General features: G+C 41.4%; 1 protein-coding gene across 2 annotated transcripts; it reads left to right on the top strand.

Annotated features, from left to right (window-relative positions):
• The first annotated feature begins 4203 nt into the window (after nucleotides 1–4203).
• Nucleotides 4204–22856, top strand: LOC112229633 (serine/threonine-protein kinase pdik1l). Of its 2 annotated transcripts, none has more exons than XM_024395576.2 (3): nucleotides 4204–4674; nucleotides 5657–5948; nucleotides 21259–22856. In XM_024395576.2, exons 2-3 carry the CDS (start codon nucleotides 5664–5666, stop codon nucleotides 21997–21999), a joined length of 1026 nt encoding a protein of 341 aa, XP_024251344.1. In that variant the 5' UTR covers nucleotides 4204–4674; nucleotides 5657–5663; the 3' UTR covers nucleotides 22000–22856. The 2 variants fall into 2 exon arrangements, with proteins under 2 accessions (XP_024251344.1, XP_024251345.1); XM_024395577.2 differs by having other exon boundaries at nucleotides 4205–4674; nucleotides 5661–5948.
• The last annotated feature ends 200 nt before the right edge of the window (nucleotides 22857–23056 follow it).

Genomic DNA, 23056 nt, shown 5'->3' with positions numbered 1-23056 from the left:
ATGCCAGGAGAACGCTACCTGCCCCAATGCGTAGTGCCAACTGTAAAGTTTGGTGAAGGATAAATAATGGTCTGGGTCAGTTTTTTATGGTTCGGGCTAGGCGCCTTAGTTCCAGTGAAGGGAAATCTTAATGCTACAGCATACAATAACATTCTAGACGATTCTGTGCTTCCAACTTTGTGGCAACAGTTTGGGGAAGGCCCTTTCCTGTTTCTGCATGACAATGCCCCCATGCACAAAGTGAAGTCCATACAGAAATTATTGGTCGAGATCGTTGTGGAATAACTTGACTGGCATGTAAGAACTCTGACCTCAACCCCATTGAACACATTTGGGAGGAATTGGAACACCGACTGCTAGCCAGGCCTAATCGCCTGACATCAGTGCCTAACCTCACTAATGCTCTTGTGGCTGAATGGAAGCGAGTCCCTGCAGCAATGTTCTAACATCTAGTGGGAAGCCTTCCCAGAAGAGTGGAGGCTGTTATAGCAGCAAAGAGGGGACCAACTCCATATTAATGCCCATGATTTTAGAATGAGGTGTTCGACGAGCAGGTGTCTACATACTTTTGGTCATGTAGTGTATTGTGCTTAAACCAATGAAACAATATTCTGCACTAATCATGTGTAGGAGTATGGGTATTTCTTAAATATATTTAATTGCTCATTGATTGTTATGACTGCAGCCAGGATTTAATTTCTCTGAAATCCTCATGTTGAACTCAGGGAAACCCATTTAAAGAGGAGCTTCTTTGGAAGGAGAAGTAAAGTGTTTTATGTGTGTACCTATAGCCTACAGGCTGGGTTGCCGGAAAATCCATACAGAACATTGATTGCCAAATGGGCAATGCACTATTTACACGTTGCTATGACGTTACTGTAGTACAGCTAGCTATATTTAATGTTATATTCTAGTTTTGCTCTCTTTTTCTGACTTAATTGGTGATCAAGTTGTAAGACAGCATAGGTAATAGAGTAGCATGATATTTCCTTAGACACCCTAAGTTACTTCTCTGGTCTCTCTCTAGAAGTGTCACACAACCAATCTGAAGCAGCAAACCATTGACCTCCCTGCCTTTTGTGGTTATTGTACATATTCACCTTCGTCACGATATTAATATAATGTTGTTTATTTCCGTTTTTACTTTGCATGGTAGTCAGTCAGTAGTTAGAGTAGAGTAGATTCACCTCTCCATATAGGGACTACACAATGGGCCTCTTTTGTAGACAAAGCATTTTGATGACCAGGGGTGGACTGACTATCTGGCATTTCAGGCAAAGTGGGCCTATCTAACTTTTTTTTTTTTCGCAAATGTATCATTATCTGGCTAATAATGGAGGTCTTTAGGGAAAAAATTGTCCGGTGTGTTAGAAATGACAAGGGGCGATTTCTGGTCGAGGCTGCCCTTGTTGATGTCCTTTCAAGAGCTTGTGTTGATGGGCTATGACATTTGCCACTTGATGGCACAACACAGTCATATCTGCTTGAGCCTAGTATTTTGTCACTTCATGTATTTAGGCTGTAACATGATCCTTAATTTCCAGAGTCCAGACAATGCGTCTATTCTTCTTATTTCATTTAGGGTAGGTGGGAGTTTTTTAATCAAATATTTCTTACTGTATGAGAACAAGACAGAAATGCCTTGTCAAGAATCTATACAAGTCTACCTCAGGATGTTTTTGAAAATGGACAATGACTGAGTTTTTAAAAAATCAAGTTCGATTTGTCCATTCATTTGTCCATTCATTTGTCCATTCAGATTGTTTTGAATGATTTCTTAGTTTTGTTTATACATTTTTTGTGTGAATTATTTTTTTGTTTCAGTTTGCAATGTATTGTTTTCCCCACATAGAAATGCTGTTGAATTACTGTTGAATTACTGTTGAATTACTGTTGACTGTTCTTCTTTTTTTGTGATTATACATTGTCTGCATCAATAGATCAGACATTTTGGTATTATTCTATGCATTGATATTGTGTATGCTTAATTTGAACTGAAATAGGTGCCGGTACTCATGTTGGGTGCCAGAACTGTTTATATTTAGGTGCAGGAGCTCCACAATACTTTAACTAATATTCTATAAGAGGAACAGGAGCTCAAGCAGTAGAAAATTTGAGGTGCTGGTACTGAGCTCTGGTGAATTTCTGTATAACATGATAATACTGAACTCAAAGCAGGAGGGGTATATTACTCTGTATGTAGGTGACAACAGCGCCTCTTGAACAAATCACCTTATCTATACTTACCAGGACAGGCAAACACCCTAACAACTTCAAGCAACCTCAATAAACCTCTGATATCTCTGTTGTGTTTCTGAAGGCGTGTGACACTAGGTCTACTTAAATACTAAAGTGTCAAATATAATCATATTCAGTGTAGGCCGTTGTAAAAAATTCCAAGGACTTACTGTCAGAAATGCATTTGTTTAATTTTGATACAAATCTACCTCTGATCTTTTGACACATTGTATTATGGACAAAAATGCATTATTGTGTAAGTTATGCTTTTGCATATGTTTCTGTCATATGAGTTGAAAAGTATGGTTAAAAATATTTACAATCATTCCCCACAAAATGAATACCCAATACCCATTTTCCTCATACCATATATATCCTTTCTGGTCACTATCTCAATTAGGCCTATATGTCAGTATTCAATGTATAGGGTTATAAATTAAGCACAAAACAAACAATATGCCTGATATTGTGTTACTTGATTTCTCCGCTTTGCTGTTTATTAGACCAAAGAATGTAGCTATGTTGACTATTATCACCAACCACAGAATGTAGTACAGTAGGCCTATTGCTCACTTTGACAAATCATATACCAAGCTTTACTGCCAACTAAGTTGCGAACAACGCATAGTAGTGTTGACATGTGCATCATTGACTCACCTGTTAATAAACAAATGCCAATATGATACATTGCTGGTGGGTCTGTCGCTTTTTAGGCTACAGTTCCTGACAAACTGAACATGATGCGTCCAGGCTCTATCACATACGGGTTCCATAGGGCGGCGCACAATTGATCCAGCATCGGCCAGGGTAGGCCATCATTGTAAATAAGAATTTGTTCTTAACTGACTTGCCTAGTTAAATAAAGGTTACATTTAAAAAATGTACAAATTAATGTGATGCAATGCTGGGCCTATATTTGATAGGGTTGGTAGTCTAGTGCCTAGAGACTTTAAAGTTGTTTTACAATGTAACAAAGAAACGTTTCAGGAGACAATGTTTCTTTTTAATAACAAGTTTATTAATACTTTGTTGCAACATTGTGCACATCTTCTTTTCACCCACGTGATGGTGTCAAAGACATTACAGCATGGAGATCATCTAAAACGGCTTCTCCAATAGAAATCCCTGATCACACTTGTAGTAGGCGATGTCATGGCGACGTTGGCTAGCTAAGCGCATGCGTAGAAGCACGACATCGCGGCTAATGGTCGTCTTGCGCCGAATTGCGCAAGTTCAAGCCGTCAAATCATGGGTACTCCTTCGAAATAAAGTTATTTTTGAACAAATTAAAACGCATCAGTTTGCCACTTCCACTAGGTTGGAGAAAGAACAAGTTCAACTACTTAATATATTGGCTCGAATCTAGGTTGTGTCCTTAGATTTCGAGAAAATTAACAACTAAGGAAGAATTTTCCCTCCTCTCATTGACTACTCAAACCCCAAACACAGGCCTGGTCTGTTTGCTCTGTTTAACTACCGTTACCGGAAGTCTCGCCATGTTGCACCTCTAGGTTTAGAACTCTGTGATGGTGCTGTCCCAGAGCATGCTCCAAACAGCTATTGTGATAGGGGAGTTAAATGTTATGCAAACTGTGTTGATCAAGATAAAATACATCATACCGTTCTTTGTTGATACTGCCTACTACCTAAAATAATGGTTGAGCTAAATGTATCTTTCAGAGCGTTTTTTCATTCAAGATAATTAACGTATAGTCTGTGTTATGTAAAATATAATGGTACAACCTACATGGTGTCATTGGAGCAAACTAAATATGGCATTCAGGGGGGTTGCCGGAAAACCAATACAATTTTACAAACAATAATTGCACTAATTTAACATGGTTATACAAAAAACAAACTTTGAATTTCATCGTTTTCCAAGATAACCTATTTATTTGATGTCAGTGCGATGTCGTTACTATCCTCTCAGAAACGACTCACCCCGGTCAATCTCGGTGAAAGAACGTTGCTCAGCGCGTGTACCGAATTTAAAAATGTATTGAAAATAAATGTTATTTCTCCACCGAGGAAGAAATGTTATTCCTCGTTTTACTGGTGTAATGAATGCGAGAGGCACAGTGACTGTACAATTTGGGAGGGAGTTGTCAGGGCAAAAATCCATTGGCATGAATGTAAAACTATGCAATGAACGGGGGCACAATTGTTATTTTCTATTTCAGCTAGAGAGGGTTGCTTAAAAGGGGGGCAGTATTTTCCATTTTCGCTTCTACAGAGCACACAGTCTGTTGTTTTAGTAGCGAGTCAAGCAAGCGGGCGCGCGCTGTTGATGGGGTACTTGAGCTGCAGATTTGCTCAGCACGCTCACGGAACTTGTCTATCTGCGCGACAACGTGTTTGGCTGAGTGGTGGCTAATGGCTGCCATAGAAAGTGAGAAAGACAACAACAAATGAATCCTTGAGAGAAGACGAAAACAGGTAAATATGTAGCTTGCTAGATATATAGCTAGCTGCTCTTTATTTCATTTCCTCGTCTTCAGAGGAAGACAGTTCTTTTGTCTGCCTGTGCGACATGATGCTTGGTGATGTGCGCAGGTGTGTGGGACTAGTTAGTTAGCCGAATGTGCTAATTTTGTCTCGGCGCATAGAGGACAATAACCGTGTCCACGATTTGAACAAGCTAGCTAGGTAGTTTACGTAAGCTACTAAGCAAACGAATGTGTCTACACCCCCCTCACACACACACACACTGTGGTGACAGCTGCATAGACAACATTTACATGTATATAGCTATGATTCTAGCTAATAAGCTATTGTATTTTTAGCCACCATTTTCTTCCCTTGGCGTCCTAGTTAGCTAACGTTAGTTACTGTTAGCTACCTAAAAAACTAACCTCCGTGTTCGCTAACTAATTCCTCTCAAGAGCTTAGTTAATTAAACGTATTACCATTTTATTATATTCTTACATAGTTGGGCAGTCCGCTGACAAACGTACATTTTCCCCTTTCAAAATGTGTCAGCTGCCAGCCATGCGTTAGTGTGCACGTACAGGTCAGAGAGTGAGGGGCACAGTTAATTTGTTTACATTTAGCAAGCTTTGGCCTCTGCGGGTTTCACATTCGCTCTCTTGTGGGTAGCTAACTGTCCTAATTTGACTTGCTAAAATGCGAACACTAACCTTTTTGTTGTCATGCATTTGACATTGTCACTTAGCTAGGTAGTTTGTTTTCCTCAAAACACTAAGACTAGCCTAGGCCTATAGCTATGGGTTTTGACGTGCTAAGGAGGAGATGTCTGTCAACTCACATATGTCAAATTAACCCACCTGGTTGGGAGATTATTCAGTAGCTAAGAGGTATAAGTGTTACATTCTGTTCTGCTGTGCTGCTGACCTCACCTAACTCTCAACAATAATCAGTGGTAACCCATTAACCCCACCACTTCTCTCTGCATTGTGAGGTAGAGGATGGTGAGCAGCCAGCCGAAGTATGAGCTGATCCAGGAGGTGGGGCGTGGCAGCTACGGTGTGGTGTACGAGGCGGTGGTGAAACGGACTGGAGCCCGGATGGCCGTGAAGAAGATCCGCTGCCACAGCCCAGAGAATGTAGAGTTGGCCCTCAGGGAATTCTGGGCCCTGAGCAGTATCCAGAGCCAGCACCCCAATGTCATCCACCTTGAGGAGTGTGTCCTGCAGAGAGATGACCTGGCTCAGAGGATGAGCCATGGGTCCAGCTCCCCACTATACCTAGAGGTAAAAAAAACTTTTTATATACATGGATAAATCAAATCACATATTTTGTTTACATACACATTTAGCAGATGTTATTGCGGGTGAAGCAATGTTTGTTCCTAGCTCCAACAGTGCAGTAGTATACAACAATACACACATCTAAAAATAAAATAATGGAATTAAGAAATATTTAATGACATACAGTATATACATATGAAATTAGTAAAACCAAATGTAAACATTATTAAAGTGACCACTGATTCCATGTCAATGTACATAGGGCAGCAGCCTCCAAGGTGCAGGGTTGAGTAATTAGGTGGCAGCTGACTAGTGGTGGCTATTTAACAGTCTGATGTACCTGTTCTGACCTCGCATTCTGGATGATAGCGGGGTGAACAGTCCGTGGTCAGGTGTTTGATGTCTTTGATGATCTTGTTGGACTTCCTGTGACATCGGGTGCTGTAGGTGTCCTGGAGGGCAGGCAGTGTGCCCCTGGTGATGCGTTGGACAGACCGCACCACCCTTTGGAGAGCCCAGTGGTTTTGGGCGGTGCAGTTGCCGTACCAGGTGGTGATACAGCCCGACAGGATGCTCTCAATTGCGCATATGTAAAAGTTTGTGGCGGTCTTAGGGGCCTTGCCAAAAGAGGTGATATTGTGCCTTCTTAACCACACTGTCTGCGTGGGTGGACCATTTCAGATTGTCAGTGATGTCTACGCCAAGGAACTTGAAGCTTTCCACCTTCTCCACTACTGTCCTGTCGCTGTGGATAGGGGCGAGGTGCTCCCTCTATCTCCTGAAGTCCACGATCAGCTCCTTCATTTTGTTGACGTTGAGGGAGAGGTTATTTTCCTTGCACCATTCCTCCAGGGCCCTCACCTCTCTGTAGGTTGTCTCATCATTGATTCAAATTTTTTATTAGATTTTTTTGTTTCACCTTTATTTAACCAGGTAGGCAAGTTGAGAACAAGTTCTCATTTACAATTGCGACCTGGCCAAGATAAAGCAAAGCAGTTTGACACATACAACAACACAGAGTTACACATGGAGTAAAACAAACATACAGTAGAAAAATAAGGCTATATACAATGTGAGCAAGGGAGGTAAAGGCAAAAAAGTCCATGGTGGCGAAGTAAATACAATATAGCAAGTAAAACACTGGAATGGTTGATTTGCAATGGAGGAATGTGCAAAGTAGAGAGAGAAATAATGGGGTGCAAAGGAGCAAAATAAATACAGTAGGGAAAGAGGTAGTTGTTTGGGATAAATTATAGATGGGCTATGTGCAGTGATCTGTGAGCTGCTCTGACAGTTGGTGCTTAAAGCTAGTGAGGGAGATAAGTGTTTCCAGTTTCAGAGATTTTTGTAGTTCGTTCCAGTCATTGGCAGCAGAGAACTGGAAGGAGAGGTGGCCAAAGGAAGAATTAGTTTTGGGGGTGACCAGAGAGCTATACCTGCTGGAGTGCGTGCTACAGGTGGGTGCTGCTATAGTGACCAGTGAGCTAAAGGGGACTTTACCTAGCAGTGTCTTGTAGATAACCTGGAACCAGTGGGATTGGCGACGAGTATGAAGCGACGGCCAACCAACGAGAGCGTACAGGTCTCAGTGGTGGGTAGTATATGGGGCTTTGGTGACCAAACGGATGGCACTGTGATAGACAGCATCCAATTTATTGAGTAGGGTATTGGAGGCTATTTTGTAAATTCCATTGCTGAAGTTGAGGATTGATAAGATGGGTCAGTTTTACGAGGGTATTTTTGGCAGCATGAGTGAAGGATGCTTTTTTGCGAAATAGGAAGCCAATTCTAGATTTAATTTTGAATTGGAGATGCTTAATATGAGTCTGGAAGGAGAGTTTACAATCTAACCAGACCCCTAGGTATTTGTAGTTGTCCACATATTCTAAGTCAGAGACGTCCAGAGTAGTGATGTTGGGCAGGTGCAGGCAGCGATCGGTTGAAGAGCATGTATTTAGTTTTCACTTGTATTTAAGAGCAATTGGAGGCCACGGAAGGAGAGTTGTATGGCATTGAAGCTTGCCTGGAGGGTTGTTAACACAGTGTCCAAAGAAGGGCCAGAAGTATACAGAATGGTGTCGTCTGCATAGAGGTGGATCAGAGACTCACCAGCAGCAAGAGCGACATCATTGATGTATACAGAGAAGCGAGTCGGTCCGAGAATTTAACCCTGTGGCACCCCCATAGAGACTACCAGAGGCCCGGACAACAGACCCTCCGATTTGATATACTGTCCTCTATCAGGGAAGTAGTTGGTGAACCAGGCGAGGCAATCATTTGAGAAACCAAGGCTGTCGTGCTCTTTCAGAACATCCGCTGACTGGATTTGGGAGAAGGAGAAATGGGGAAGGCTTGGGCGTGTTGCTGTGTGGGGTGCAGTGCTGTTGACCGGGGTAGGGGTAGCCAGGTGGAAAGCATGGCCAGCCATAGAAAAATGCTTATTGAAATTCTCAATTATAGTGGATTTATCTTCAGTGCAGTGGGCAGCTGGGAGGAGGTGTTCTTATTCTCTATAGACTTTACAGTGTCCCAGAACTTTTGAGTTTGTGTTGCAGGAAGCAAATTTTTGCTTAACTCTAGCCTTGGCTTTTTTAACTGCCTGTGTATATTGGTTTCTAGCTTCCCTGAAAAGTTGCATATCACGGTGGGCTGTTCGATGCTAATGCAGAACGCCATAGGATGTTTTTGTGTTGGTTAAGGCCAGTCAGGTCTGGAGAGAACCAAGGGCTATATCTGTTCCTGGTTCTAAATTTCTTGAATGGGGCATGCTTATTTAAGATGGTGAGAAAGGGATTAAAAAATAACCAGGCATCCTCTACTGATGGGATGAGATCAATATCCTTCCAGGACACCCCTGCCAGGTCGATTAGAAAGGCCTGCTCGCTGAAGTGTTTCAGGGAGCGTTTGACAGTGATGAGTGGAGGTCGTTTGACCGCTGACCCATTACGGATGCAGGCAATGAGGCAGTGATCGCTGAGATCTTGGTTGAAAACAGCAGAGGTGTATTTAGAGGGCAAGTTGGTTAGGATGATATCTATGAGGGTGCCCGTGTTCACGGCTTTGGGGTGGTACCTGGTAGGTTCATTGATAATTTGTGTGAGATTGAGGGCATAAAGCTTAGATTGTAGGATGGCTGGGGTGTTTAGCATGTTCCAGTTTAGGTCGGCTAGCAGCACGAGCTCTGAAGATAGATGGGGGGCAATCAGTTCACATCAGTTCACATATCAGGCCTACCACTTGTCTGCAAACTTGATAATGGAGTTGGAGGTGTGCGTGACCACGTAATCATGGGTGAACATGGAGTACAGGAGGAGGCTGAACAAGCACCCATGTGGGGCCCCTGTGTTGAGGATCAGCGTAGTGGAGGTGCTGTCCAGGACCTAGTTGCACAGGGCAGGGTTCAGTCCCATGGTCTCCAGCTTGATGAGCTTGGAGTGTAATATGATGTTGAATGCTGAGCTATATTCAATGAACAGCATTCTTACATAGTTATTGCCCTTGTCCAGATGGCAGGGCGATGGCGACTGCATCGTCTGTGGATCTATTGAGACGGTATGCAAATTGTAGTGGGGTCTAGGGTGTCAGTTAAGGTGGTGATATGATCCTTAAAACCTGTTTGGGATAGGGGGCAGCATTTTCACGTTTGGATGAAAGGCGTGCCCAGAGTAAACTGCCTGCTACTCAGTCCCAGTTGCTAATATATGCATATCATTAGTAGATTTGGATAGAAAACACTCTGAAGTTTCTAAAACTGTTTGAATAATGTCTGTGAGTATAACAGAACTCCTACACTCCACAATGTTTTCCTCCGTTATTGAACGCAGTTTATCCAGTCTTAAATTTGATTGATTATTTACGTAAAAAAATACCTACAGTTGTATTAGGAAAGTTGTTTGAAATGTTTGGACAAAGATTACAGATAACTTGAGATATTTTGTAGTCATGTTGCTTGATTTGAAATCAGTGTTTTTCTGGCTCAAACACGCCAAATAAATGGACATTTTGGATATATAACGACAGAATTAATCAAACAAAAGGACCATTTATCATGTTTGTGGGACATATTGGAGTGCCAACAAAAGAAGATCTTCAAATGTAAGGCATGAATTATATCTTTATTTCTGAGTTTCGTGTCGCGCCTGGCGGATTAAATTATGATTGTCTGTCTTTGTGTGATGGGGTGCTATCCTCAGATAATAGTATGATTTGCTTTCGCCGTAAACCTTTTTGAAATCTGACACAGCGGCTGGATTGACAAGAAGTGTATCTTTAATGTGTTTGGGCCAATCAGTTGTGTTGTGACAAGGTAGGGTTGGTATACAGAAGAAAGGACTATTTGGTAAAAGACCAAGTCCATATTACGGCAAGAACAGCTCAAATCCGCAAAGGTTAACGACTGTCCATCACTACTTTAAGACATGAAGATCAGTCAATAAGGAACATCAAGAATTTGAATGTTTCTTCAAGTGCAGTCCCAAAAACTATCAAGCGCTCATGAGTACCACCACAGGAAAGGAAGACCCAGACTGCTACTGCAGAGGATAAGTTCATTAGTTACAAGCCACAGCATTTGCAGCCTAAATAAATGCTTCACTGAGTTCAAGTAACAGACATCTCAACATCAACTGTTCAGAGGAGACTGCGTGAATCAGGCCTTCATGATCAAATTGCTGCAAAGAAACCACTACTGCCCTTTTGTCTGAGGAGTCCAAATTTGAGATTTTTGGTTCCAACCGGCGTGTCTTTGTGAGAAGCAGAATGGGTGAACGGATGATCTCTGCATGTGTGGTTCCCACCGTGAAGCATGGAGGAGGTATGATTGTGTGGGAGTCCTTTGCTGGTGACACGGTCATGATTTATTTAGAATTCAAGGCACCACAGTATTCTGCAGCAATATGCCATCCCATCTGGTTTGGGCTTAGTTGGCGTATCATTTGTTTTTCAACAGGACGATGACCCAACACACCTCCAGGCTGTGTAAGGGAAATTTGACCAAGAAGCTGAGTGATAGTGATAGTTCATAAAATGTTTCAAGTTTGTTGCCTGTCTGCAATGTGATTTATAGGATACATATTTTTATCATGATATTTTCTACCTGCAGGCTGCAATGTTTTTATTTCATGGCTTTATGTAGGCCATTTTTACATAATTTGCTATCAAAGTTACTTTTAGATTTGTATAATTTCCATTTAGATTAGCCACATGACATTGATTTTGAGATGAAAATGTTATAGGCACACAGCTCGGTACAAATGCTAAGATAAATTGGCACTCCAAATAGAAAATGTTGACGACCCCTGGTGTAGCCTATTACTGGAAACTTAAGGAGTGTAACGGCAGCATTTGCTGTCGGGAACAGATTTGCTGCTTCTGTTTAGGCCATCTTGATATCTGGCTCCCTCCTTGAGTCATTTGTCTTAATTATTTAATCAACCAGTGTGCTTAAAGCATCAGACAAGCTCAGTGCATATAGTTGATTTGGTTAAAATACAGGGTTGTCTATTTTTCCATTTGTAATACAAATATGAGAATTTGACCAATTGAAAGACTATCGGTCAACTTGTTTTTTTTGTAGGGGACAGCCCTACAATAGATGAGTAAGTCAATTAAAACGATCGTAAAAGCAATTCATGAAATGCGCAAAGGGGATGTGGCTTAACCTGTAGCGGAACCCCTCGCCAACAGCCAATGAAATTGCATGGCACCAAATACAAATGAACAAATCTCATAAATCAAATTTCTCAAGTATTATGCACCATTTTAAAGATTCAATTCTCGTTAATCCTGCCACATTGTCTGATTTCAAAAATGCTTTACAGCAAAAGCTCCACAAACGATTTTTAGGTCACCACCAAGCCACAGATAAACCCAGTCATTTTTCCAGCCAAAGAGAGGAGTCACAAAGCACAAATGGAGAAATTAATTGCTAACCTTTGATCTTCATCAGATGACTCTCATAGGACTTAATGTTACACAATGCCTGTATGTTTTGTTCGATAAAGTTCATATTTATATCACAAAATGTCAGTATACATTGGCACGTTACGTTCAGTTGTTCTAAAACATGCAGTGATTGTGCAGAGAGCCACATGAATTCACAGAAATATTCATTATAAATGTTGATAAATTCAAGTGTTATACATGGAACTTTAGATGCCCTTCTCCTTAATGCAACCGCTGTGTCAGATTTCAAGAAGACTTTACGGAAAAAGCATAATCTGAGTACGGCGCTCAGAGCCCAAACCAGCCAAAAGAAATATCCTCCATGTTGTGCAGTCAACATTAGTCAAAAATAGCATCATAAATATTCACTTTCCTTTGATCTTCATCAGAATGCACTACCAGGGATCGCAGTTCCACAAATGTTTGTTTTGTTTGTTAATGTCCATTTATGTCCAAATAGCTTCTTTTGTTAAGGCGTTTGGTATACAAATCCAAACGCGCGTTCAGGTCCAGTCGGACAAAGTTCAAAAAGTTATATTACAGGTCGAAGAAACTTGTCAAAATAAGTATAGAATCAATCTTTAGGATGTTTTTATCATAAATCTTCAATAATGTTCCAACCAGAGAATGCCATTGTCTGTAGAAAAGCAATGGAACGAGAGCTACCTCATGTGAAATGCGTGTGACTGAGAACGAGGCTTCTGCCAGACCCCTTAGTTAAACAGCTCTCATCTGTCCCTCCTTCACTGTAGAAGCCTTAAACAACATTCTAAAGACAGTTGATATCTAGTGGAAGCTTTAGGAAGTGCAAAGTAACCCATATCCCACTTTGTATTCGATAGGGGCTGAGATCAAAAACTACAAACTTCAGATTTCCCACTTCCTGTTTGGATTTTTCTCTCAGTTTTTTGCCTGCTATTTGGGTTCTGTTATACTCAGACATCATTCAAACAGTTTTAGAAACTTCAGAATGTTTTCTATCCAATACTAATAATCTGCATATATTAGCATCTGGGACTGAGTAGGAGGCAGTTTACTCTGGGCACGCTATTCACCCAAAAGTGAAAATGCTGCCCCCTATCCCAAAGAAGTTAAACAACCGGTGGAGATGTGAGAGCTCACTGGGGATCAGGTTCAGGTTTCCCGTTGTCCATGTGTAGGGTGACGGCGTTGCTCATATGAAAGGTTTCCGATAGGGGAGTTATCTAGGATGTCTTTTTAAATAAGCGCCATGTGGGCGGTACTAGTGGGTTTCGGTGAATGTGAGCCTAGTTTTTGAAAATCAAACTTATATTTTTCATGCATCTTAACATTAAATATTTCAACTTGATGTACCCAAGTTATCAGATGCTTATGATTCAAGGTTAGGCCCTAGTACTAAGGCTCTAGTTCAAACCTATTATAGGCTCAATCACATGGAAGAGTACATGTTCAGACCAGAGGAACCACATCTTGAGCGTAACTGTTGAAAGACCAGATCCGGATCTGTGCTGGCAGGATGGAAATTAACATTCAACCTCAAGGTTCTGTCTTGCAGATGCTGAGAAGCGTCTTGGCAGCTGAGGTGTAAGTTCACGAGGAAGTGGTCAGAACAGAGTGGAGGAATCTGACTATGTTGATGTGTAGAATGTTAGTGGAGAAGTTTTTGAAGTCATTAACTCATTTCACCAAGTGGCAATTATAGAAGTGATACACAAAACAGGGATAGCCTAAATACATGAACCATAACATGTTGCTAGAAGGCATTCTTGGTTAAGGTCTTGTAAGTAAGCATTTCACACTAAGGTCTACACCTGTTGTATTTGGCGTATGTAACATAGCATAAACATACCATAAGTTCATTATCCAGAACAGGACAAACACAGTAGATGCCAACATAGGCTATAGGATAATGTATTGGACATTGCGCACAGTCATGCTAGTTGATAAAGGGAGTGTTAGGTTTTGTTTTTTCCTTCTGGTTATTCTACATGTTGTTGTCTGGCTGAGCACATTCCTTTACACTGATGTACATTTTTGCTAGTAATTCAAGGTGTTAGCTAGTGTTGCTTCCAGTGTTTTGGCCTCACATTCAGCCTGTTGAATGCCTCTCTACAGAGTTTATACTCTGACTTTGACTCTAGTTATTTCAAAGACTGTGTCCTCTGTTACTTCTATCCGTTGTGTGTTGAGTTATGCCAGGATGTTTAGCTCGTCTGTCCTTGTGTCCACGTGTCTGTCAGGTGATGCCATCACCACTGGTTTTAAGGGGGCATCTCATGTCCTCATTGAGCGCTGGTTTAGAGACTCTACTCCCCAGTCAACACTGTTCCTCCCCCTGGCTCACTGAGGGTTTAAAGGGACTGGCAACAACTGATTATAGCCTCAGTGGCACATGGGCCATTGTCACACACTTACACACATTGTCCAACCGCTCTACAAGCTTGTTAAACACTCCAGTGTGTTGGGCTTGGCAGCTTTCCCAGAATCCTTTGTTCAGACAGTCTTTTCTGTAATGTTCCGATGTTCTGCTGCTGCTTATAGAGGGAAAACTCACAATAATAGGAAAGGATTATTGTGTATTGGGAAAACAAAGATAATGGACCATTGAGGCCAGGGACCACATTATCTGTCTGTGCCAATGCTGGTGGATTATTTGCATCTATTAGCTTATGGATGCCTCGTCGCTGAATGGCATGTGACAATTTGTGACCTTTTTTTAAATTTTATTTATTTTTGTACGGACAGGGTTTCTCTAGGTGGTGGGACTCAATGTGGTGTTTTGTACCATAAAGATTGTCAAGCATTAGCTTGTAATTTAAAACCCAAGTAGTTGTCCTGCTGGTGTGTGCATGTCAAAAACCTGAAGCACATTTTCTATGGGAGATTTTCTATAGGTTTGGATCTGGTCAGCTGTCAAAAGTAGATGTGTGCGTGCTTGTGGTGAACCCAGTTCCTTCAGCAGAAACCCGCAACGAGTTATGATAAAATGTAAAAAAACACGAGACAGAAAAACAGCCAACACACCACACGTAAATACCCCTCTGTTTGACAGCTCACAAAGGATGGCAATCACACTGTGAATTCAAAGCCAAAGACAAGTGAATTTTGTTTGTTTATTGAAAATTGTCATTACCCCCCCCTCCCCTAATTATGATAACTAGGGCTTTCCTCGACAAAAATAAATACAAAAATTGTTGGTTGACCGAGTGGTTCTGTTCTTTTGACCAATCGATTTGGTCAACGTTGTAACTTATTTTTCCATATAACTTTCCAACTGCAATGTTTCAGTCCCCTCGACTTTTTCCACGTCATGTTACAGCATTATTCAAAAAAATTTATGAAATAGTTTTTTCCCTCAATCTACACACTACTCCATAATGACGAAGAAAAAAGTATTCAGACCCTTTACTCAGTACTTTGTTGAAGCACCTTTGGCAGTGATTACAGCCCCGAGTCTTCTTGGGTATGACGCTACAGCCTTGACACACCTGTATTTGGGGAGTTTGTCCCATTCTTCTCTGCAGATCCTCTCAAATTCTGTCAGGTTGGATGCGGAGCATCGCTGCACAGCTATTTTCAGGTATCTTTGGCCTGTCCAAGCTCTAGGAAGAGTCTTGGTGATTCCAAACTTCTGTGTTCTTGGGGATCGTCAATGCTTCAATGCTGCAGAAATGTTTTGGTACCCTTTCTCAGGTCTATGCCACAACACAATCATGTCTCGGAGCTCTAGGGACAATTCCTTTGACCTCATGGCTTGGTTTTTGCTCTAACATGCACTGTCAACTGTGGGACCTTTTGATATAGACAGGTGTGTGTGTCTTTCCAAATCATGTCCAAACAATTGAATTTACCACAGGTGTACTCAAGTTGTAGAAACATCAAGGATGATAACTGGTAAGAACATGCACCTGAGCTCAATTTCAAGTCTCATAGCAAAGGGTCTGAATACCTAATGTAAAATATATGTATGTTTTTTTTTAATTTCACCTTTATTTAACCAGGTAGGCAAGTTGAGAACAAGTTCTCATTTACAATTGCGACCTGGCCAAGATAAAGCAAAGCAGTTCGACGCATACAACAACAGACTTACACATGGAGTAAAACAAACATACAGTCAATAATACAGTATAAACAAGTCTATATACAATGTGAGTAAATGAGGTGAGATAAGGGAGGTAAAGGCAAAAAAAGGCCATGGTGGCAAAGTAAATACAATATAGCAAGTAAAACACTGGAATGGTAGATTTGCAGTGGAAGAATGTGCAAAGTAGAAATAAAAATAATGGGGTGCAAAGGAGCTAAATAAATAAATAAAATACAGTAGGGAAAGAGGTAGTTTGGGCTAAATTATAGGTGGGCTATGTACAGGTGCAGTAATCTGTGAGCTGCTCTGACAGTTGGTGCTTAAAGCTAGTGAGGGAGATAAGTGTTTCCAGTTTCAGAGATTTTTGTAGTTCGTTCCAGTCATTGGCAGCAGAGAACTGGCGGCCAAAGAAAGAATTGGTTTTGGGGGTGACTAGAGAGATATACCTGCTGGAGCGTGTGCTACAGGTGGGAGATGCTATGGTGACCAGCGAGCTGAGATAAGGGGAGACTACCTAGCAGGGTCTTGTAGATGACATTGTAGATGACAGCCAGTGGGTTTGGCGACGAGTATGAAGCGAGGGCCAGCCAACGAGGGCGTACAGGTCGCAATGGTGGGTAGTATATTTGGTGACAAAACGGCTGGCACTGTGATAGACTGCATCCAATTTATTGAGTAGGGTATTGGAGGCTATTTTGTAAATGACATCGCCGAAGTCGAAGATTGGTAGGATGGTCAGTTTTACAAGGGTATGTATGGCAGCATGAGTGAAGGATGCTTTGTTGCGAAATAGGAAGCCAATTCTAGATTTAACTTTGGATTGGAGATGTGTGTGTGTGTGTCTATATATTTATATATATGTGTGTGTGTGTGTGTGTGTGTAATACATTTGCAAAAATGTCTAAACCTGTTTTTGGTTTGTCGTTATAGGCTGTTCGTAGATTGGGGGGACGATTTTGAATCCATTTTAGAATAAGGCTGTAACATAACAGTGGAAAAGTGAAGGTCTGAATTAGAGGTCCACGTATTGATTTTTCAATACAGATATTTAGAGGACCAAAAAAGCTGATACCGATTTAATCGGCTTATTTAAAAAAATATGTATTTAAAATTAGTTTTTAATGAAAATTACAACAACATTTCTATTTTAACTTAAAATAATACATAAAGAAAATCAATTTAGTCTCAAATAATGAACATTTTTCAATTTGGTTTAAATAATGCAAAAACACAGTGTTGGAGAAGAAAGTAAAAGTGCAACATGTGCCATTTAAAAAAGCTAACATTTTAAGTTCCTTAAACATATGAAAAGCTGGTGGTTCAATATACCCAGTTAAGTTTTAGGTTGTAGTTATTATAGGAATAATGACGCATCGACTATTTATCTCTACACCATTTGTATTTCAAATACCTTTTGACTATTGAATGTTCTTATAGGCACTAGTATTGCCAGCCTAATCTTGTGAGTTGATGGGCATTAAGTCATAAACAGCCCTGTGCTTCAAGCATTGCTAAGAGCTGCTGGGAAACGCAGTGAAGAGCTGTTTGAATGAATACTCACAAGCCTGCTGCTGCCAACTACCAGACTGCTCTATCAACTCATAGACTTAATTATAATATAATAAACACCGAAATACGAGCCTTTGGTCATTAAGGTAAAATCTGGAAACTATCACTTTGAAAACCAAACGTTTATTCTTTCAGTGAAATATGGAACCGTTCTGTATATTATAGAACGGGTGTCAAGCCTAAGTCTAAATATTGCTGTTACATTGCACAACCTTCAATGTTATGTCATAATTATGGCAAATTAGTTCGCAACGAGCCAGACAGCCCAAACTGTTGCATATACCCTGACTCTACTTGCACTGAACGCAAGAGAAGTGACAGTTTCCCTAGTTAATATTGCCTGCTAACATAAATTAAACTAAATATGCAGGTTTAAAAAAAAAAAAATCTACTTCTGTGTATTGATTTTAAGAAAGGCATTGATGTTTATGGTTAGGTACATTTTGTGCAACGATTGTGCTTTTTTTTCGCGAATGCTCTTTTGTTAACCTCTCTGGGATATGTGGGACGCTAGCCAAAAGCCAGAGAAAATGCAAAGCTATAAAAATCAAACTTTTGTGAAATCACACATGTAAGATACCAAATTAAAGCTACCCGTGTTGTGAATCTAGCCAACATGTCAGCTTTCAAAAAGGCTTTTCGGCAAAAAGAAACAATGCTATTATCTGAGGATAGCACCTCCATGAACAAAAGAGAAAACATATTTCAACCCTGCAGGTGTGACACAACGCAGAAATATAAATCATGCCTTACCTTTGACCAACTTCTTCTGTTGGCACTCTATGTCCCATAAACATCACAAATGGTCATTTTGTTCGATTAAGTCCGTCGATATATATATATCCAAAATGTCAATTTATTTGGCGCGTTTGATCCAGAAAAACACCGGTTCCAACTTGCGCAACGTGACTACAAAATATCTCAAAAGTTACCTGTAAACTTTGCCAAACATTTCAAACTACTTTTGTAATACAACTTTAGGTATTTTTTAAAAGTAAATAATTGATACAATTTAAGACTGGATGATCTGTGTTCAATACAGGAAGAAAACAAACTGACGCTACCTTTCTGGTCACGTGCCTCCAACAAACAGTACAAGTGACCCTTGTTTTGAACAGGGCTACTACTACATTACGCAAAGGAAAAACCTTAACCAATTTCTAAAAACTGGTGACATCCAGTGGAAGCGGTAGGAACTGCAATCAGGTCCCTTTGAAATCTGGATTCCCAATGAAAACCCATCAAAGAGGGTGACCTAAAAATAAAAAAAATTCTGAATGGTTTGTCCTCAGGGTTTCGCCTGCTACATAAGTTCTGTTATACTCACTCACAGACATGATTCAAAACAGTTTTGGAAACTTCAGAGTTACTAATATTATGCATATCTTATATTCTGGGGATGAGTAGCAGGCAGTTGAATTTGGGCATGCATTTCATCCAGACGTGAAAATACTGCCCCCTGTCACCAAGAAGTTAAATCATCAACCATTTGGCGATGTTGAAGTAGGCTGTGATTCAATGAGAAATTAACAGGCACCGCATTGATTATATGCAACGCAGGACAAGCTAGTTAATTTCTTTGGGGTTACCCCCCCCTTCTCAATTTCCGCCTGAAAACATACCCTAATCTAACTGCCTGTAGCTCAGGCCCAAAAGCAAGGATATGCATTTTCTTGGTATCATATGAAACAAACAATTTTGTGGAAATGTGAATTGAATGTAGGAGAATATAACACAATAGATCTGGTAGAAGAAAATACAAGGAAATAAACACGTTTTTTATTGTTGCTGCGTAATCTTTCAAATGAACAAGATCAGCCAAACATACAGATAGGATGCTGGGGATGATTTGAATGAAGAACATAAGATGGCAACAATTGCTGAGCAAAGTTTTAGACAGAACTGCAAACATGAGCGAGCTACATGACATTGAGCATGTAGTCACCCAGGTGTCCCACACAAATGTACATTTTGAAGGAAATAACTATATAAGAAATACATAGATGCTATTCTAACCCCCCCCAAAAAAAAAAAAAAAAAAAAATATTTTTAAAATATATTTAATAATAATGAAACAAATAACAAGGGTAACTATTTACTTTCTATTTACAATATTGTGAAGACCCTCAGTCCTCTACACAATATTGTGCTGCTGCTGCTGCCATGGCCCATAGCAGTCTCTTTCTGCTGTAAAGCAGAGGCTTACTGAACAGGTTGTGCAGGTGATGGGGCATTTCCTGTGACAAAGGGCACAACGACGTCTCCCTACTGTGCCCTTTTTGCCCTGAGGCACATTCATGCCTGCAGAGATGAATCTGGGCAGGTGAACACCACTGGTTGGAGCAGAAGAGACAGAGGTAGAGGGGACAGAAGTTGCTGAAGCAACTCGGTCTCGCTTTCTCTACCAATTTCCTCTATAATTTGGGTTAATTCTTTATACCTAGACTTTGTTTTAGCTTTTCCTGATTTATTCACCATAATTTAAATATATAAACTTGCTGAAAATGCTATTGACTATGTACTGCTATGCTTAACACTCGTGGCTCCGTCAAGTAGGATTTGCAATGGCGAATTAACCTCTTTTACGCCAGTGTACGACAAAGGCTGGTCTTCGAACGTATAACCATTACATTTAGCCAATGAGCTGAGGTAAACGGCAATCTTCCAAGCTAGAATTCTCAATGGTCATTGGGCCAAAATACAGCCAATCAACGATAGACTGGTCCTACCATTGGTGCGCAATGAGGTCATTGATTGGTGTCTTCAAATCTGTTTGTTTTGGTCAATACGTCCCAGGAAAAGAACCATCAAGTATGGTTGTATTAGTAACAAACAGAGGATTGCAATTAAACCAACCATGACTGGATAAACCTTTGTTTAGTGTGTGTAATTACCACAAACGGTTTGTCCAAAGTTGAATGAGATGGAAATCACGACGCAAGCGGTTTACAAATGTTTTGTGTTAGGCTATAAAAATGGGTGTTATCACACCAAACGAACATTCACTGTGTAGTTAAGACACTTGGCATTGCCACCAGAGGAAGATCTTAAAAGGTAAGCAATTTATTTTATTGTTATTTCTGACTTTCGTGACGCTAATGCTTGATTGGAAAATGCTAGTAATACTTGTGTGTGCGGGGAGCTGTCCTCAGAAAATCGCATGGTTTGCTTTCGCAGTAAAGCCTTTTTGAAATCTGACACGGCGGCTGGATTAATAAGACGTTCATCTTTTAAATTATGTAAGAAATGTATTTACAAGAATGTTTACTATAACAAATGGTATATTTAGAATGTTAGCGTTCTGCAGTTTCACCGGATGTTGGCCCGTTGGAATGTTAGCGTCTCACCTACCCTAGAGGTTAACTACACATGGTTGATGATGATATTACTAGGTTAACTAGTGATTATCTGAAGATTGTTTTTATAAGATAAGTTTAATGCTATCTAGCAACTTACCTTGGCTCCTTGCAGTCACAAGGTCCTTTTGACGTTGCACTCTCGTGGCAGGCTCAGTCGCGTAACAGGTGGTCAGCCTGCCACGCAGTTTCCTCGTGGATTGCATTGTAATCGGCCATAATTTGCGTCCAAAAGGGCTGATTACTGATTGTTATAAACTTGAAATCGGCCCTAATTAATCGGCCATGCCGAGTTAGTCAGTCGACCTCTAGTCTGAATAATTGCACTGTATGTGATGTACTATTAAGACTAATGCTCTTTCTGTTTCTTTATCACCAGCTGGTGGAAACATCTCTGAAGGGAGAGATTACCTTTGACCCCTGCTGTGCCTACTACCTGTGGTTTGTCATGGACTTCTGTGACGGAGGAGACATGAATGCTTACCTGTTGTCCCGTAAACCCAGCCGCAAGACCAACACCAGCTTCATGCTGCAGTTAGGAAGTGCCCTGGCCTTCCTCCACCGAAACCAGATCATCCACCGGGACCTGAAGCCTGACAACATCCTCATCTCCCAGGGAAGGACCTTGGCTGGAACCCCCGAGCCTACCCTGAAGGTTGCCGACTTCGGCCTATCCAAGGTCTGCTCCACGTCGGGCCTGAACCCTGAGGAACCAGCATCTGTCAACAAGTGTTTCCTTTCCATGGCGTGCGGCACAGACTTCTACATGGCTCCAGAGGTGTGGGAGGGCCACTACACGGCTAAAGCAGACATCTTTGCCCTGGGCATCATCATCTGGGCCATGGTGGAGCGCATCACGTTCGTGGATGTTGAGACCCAGAAAGAACTCCTGGGAAGCTACGTGCAGCAGGGGGAGGAGATCGTGCCCCTCGGGGAGGCTCTCCTGGAGAACCCCAAGATGGAGCTGTTGATCCCAGCCAGGATGAAGAGCATGAATGCCGGCATGAAACAGCTTATCAGGGAGATGTTGTCGTTCAACCCTCAGGAGAGGCCTGACGCCTTTGAACTGGAGCTCCGACTGGTCAGGATCGCCTGCAGAGAGCTCGACTGGGACACGTGATAATGGGGGTGGATAGGAGGGGAGAGGACCATGGGACTTGTAGTCACAACGTCAAGAACATGTATCTAGGCCTAATTCACCACTGTTTGCTCTTGTGACGGAGGCCACACAAATATTATTTTTTTCTCGCTCTCGCTCTCTCTCTCTCTCTCCAAGGGAACAATTCAAAGTCTGCAAAGATTTTGGCTTTGCAGTTGGATATTGGATCGGAAGTACTGGTAAACCTAGCTCAACAGGTTGACAGCCAGTCTGTATAAATTGTTGTTTTGAATGTTAACATGGCAAGGCTGTCCATAAGCACATTCAGCTGTCTGTCTTGCAGAAGGAGATGCGTTGCTAGCTACCCCACTGCTACTGGTTTAGGTTAACCTGTTAAAGTTGCCTCTGTAGTTTGCCTACAAATGCCACCCCAGACTCTGTGGTAATATTCATACTAAAGTTATGATACAGGGAGACTATCCTGTTATGATATGGATGCAATTATACACACAGGTCCACACCTCAGTGATCGTGAACTGTGCACGGCTGGTTTTACCAGAATTCTGTGACCACACCCTGCTCTTCCCTTTCAACAAACATGCACACGCACACTTCCCACTGCTCAGGTAAAAACTAAGATATACTGTTTGTTGGGATTTGTAGACAAACAGCTGTTTTTGAAGAGAGAGCAACATGACAGAGGCCTGTGTATTCTGAGCTGGCCCTGAGCCAACTATGGGAATTAGGCTAGTGGGAGCTGACAGTCTTGGTATGCCAGTGCAGACCTAACCTAGCAATTCCCAGCCCAGTGCAGACCTAACCTAGCAATTCCCAGCCCAGTGCAGACCTAACCTAGCAATTCCCAGCCCAGTGCAGACCTAACCTAGCAATTCCCAGCCCAGTGCAGACCTAACCTAGCAATTCCCAGCCAGCCAATCAGTGTCCATGATTGGCCCCGAATGAAAATAATTTGAGGAATGAAGTGTTTGGAATGTAAATTAAATTAAGTCACACAACTTAAAGGCCAGAGACAACAAGCTGCTTGTTCTAAATGCATAAAGGAATGTGTTCCTACCCC

The sequence above is a fragment of the Oncorhynchus tshawytscha genome, linkage group LG31 (assembly GCF_018296145.1).
Source record: "Oncorhynchus tshawytscha isolate Ot180627B linkage group LG31, Otsh_v2.0, whole genome shotgun sequence".
In the NCBI taxonomy this organism is placed as follows: Eukaryota; Metazoa; Chordata; class Actinopteri; order Salmoniformes; family Salmonidae; genus Oncorhynchus; species Oncorhynchus tshawytscha.
This window is presented reverse-complemented; position numbering and strand designations above follow the sequence as displayed.

Coding starts and splice junctions, on each gene's coding strand:
- LOC112229633 (XM_024395576.2), top strand. CDS start 5,664: ATGGTGAGCAGCCAGCCGAAGTATGAGCTGATCCAGGAGGTGGGGCGT. Junction 5,949..21,258: donor GCTCCCCACTATACCTAGAG/GTAAAAAAAACT, acceptor CTTTATCACCAG/CTGGTGGAAACATCTCTGAA.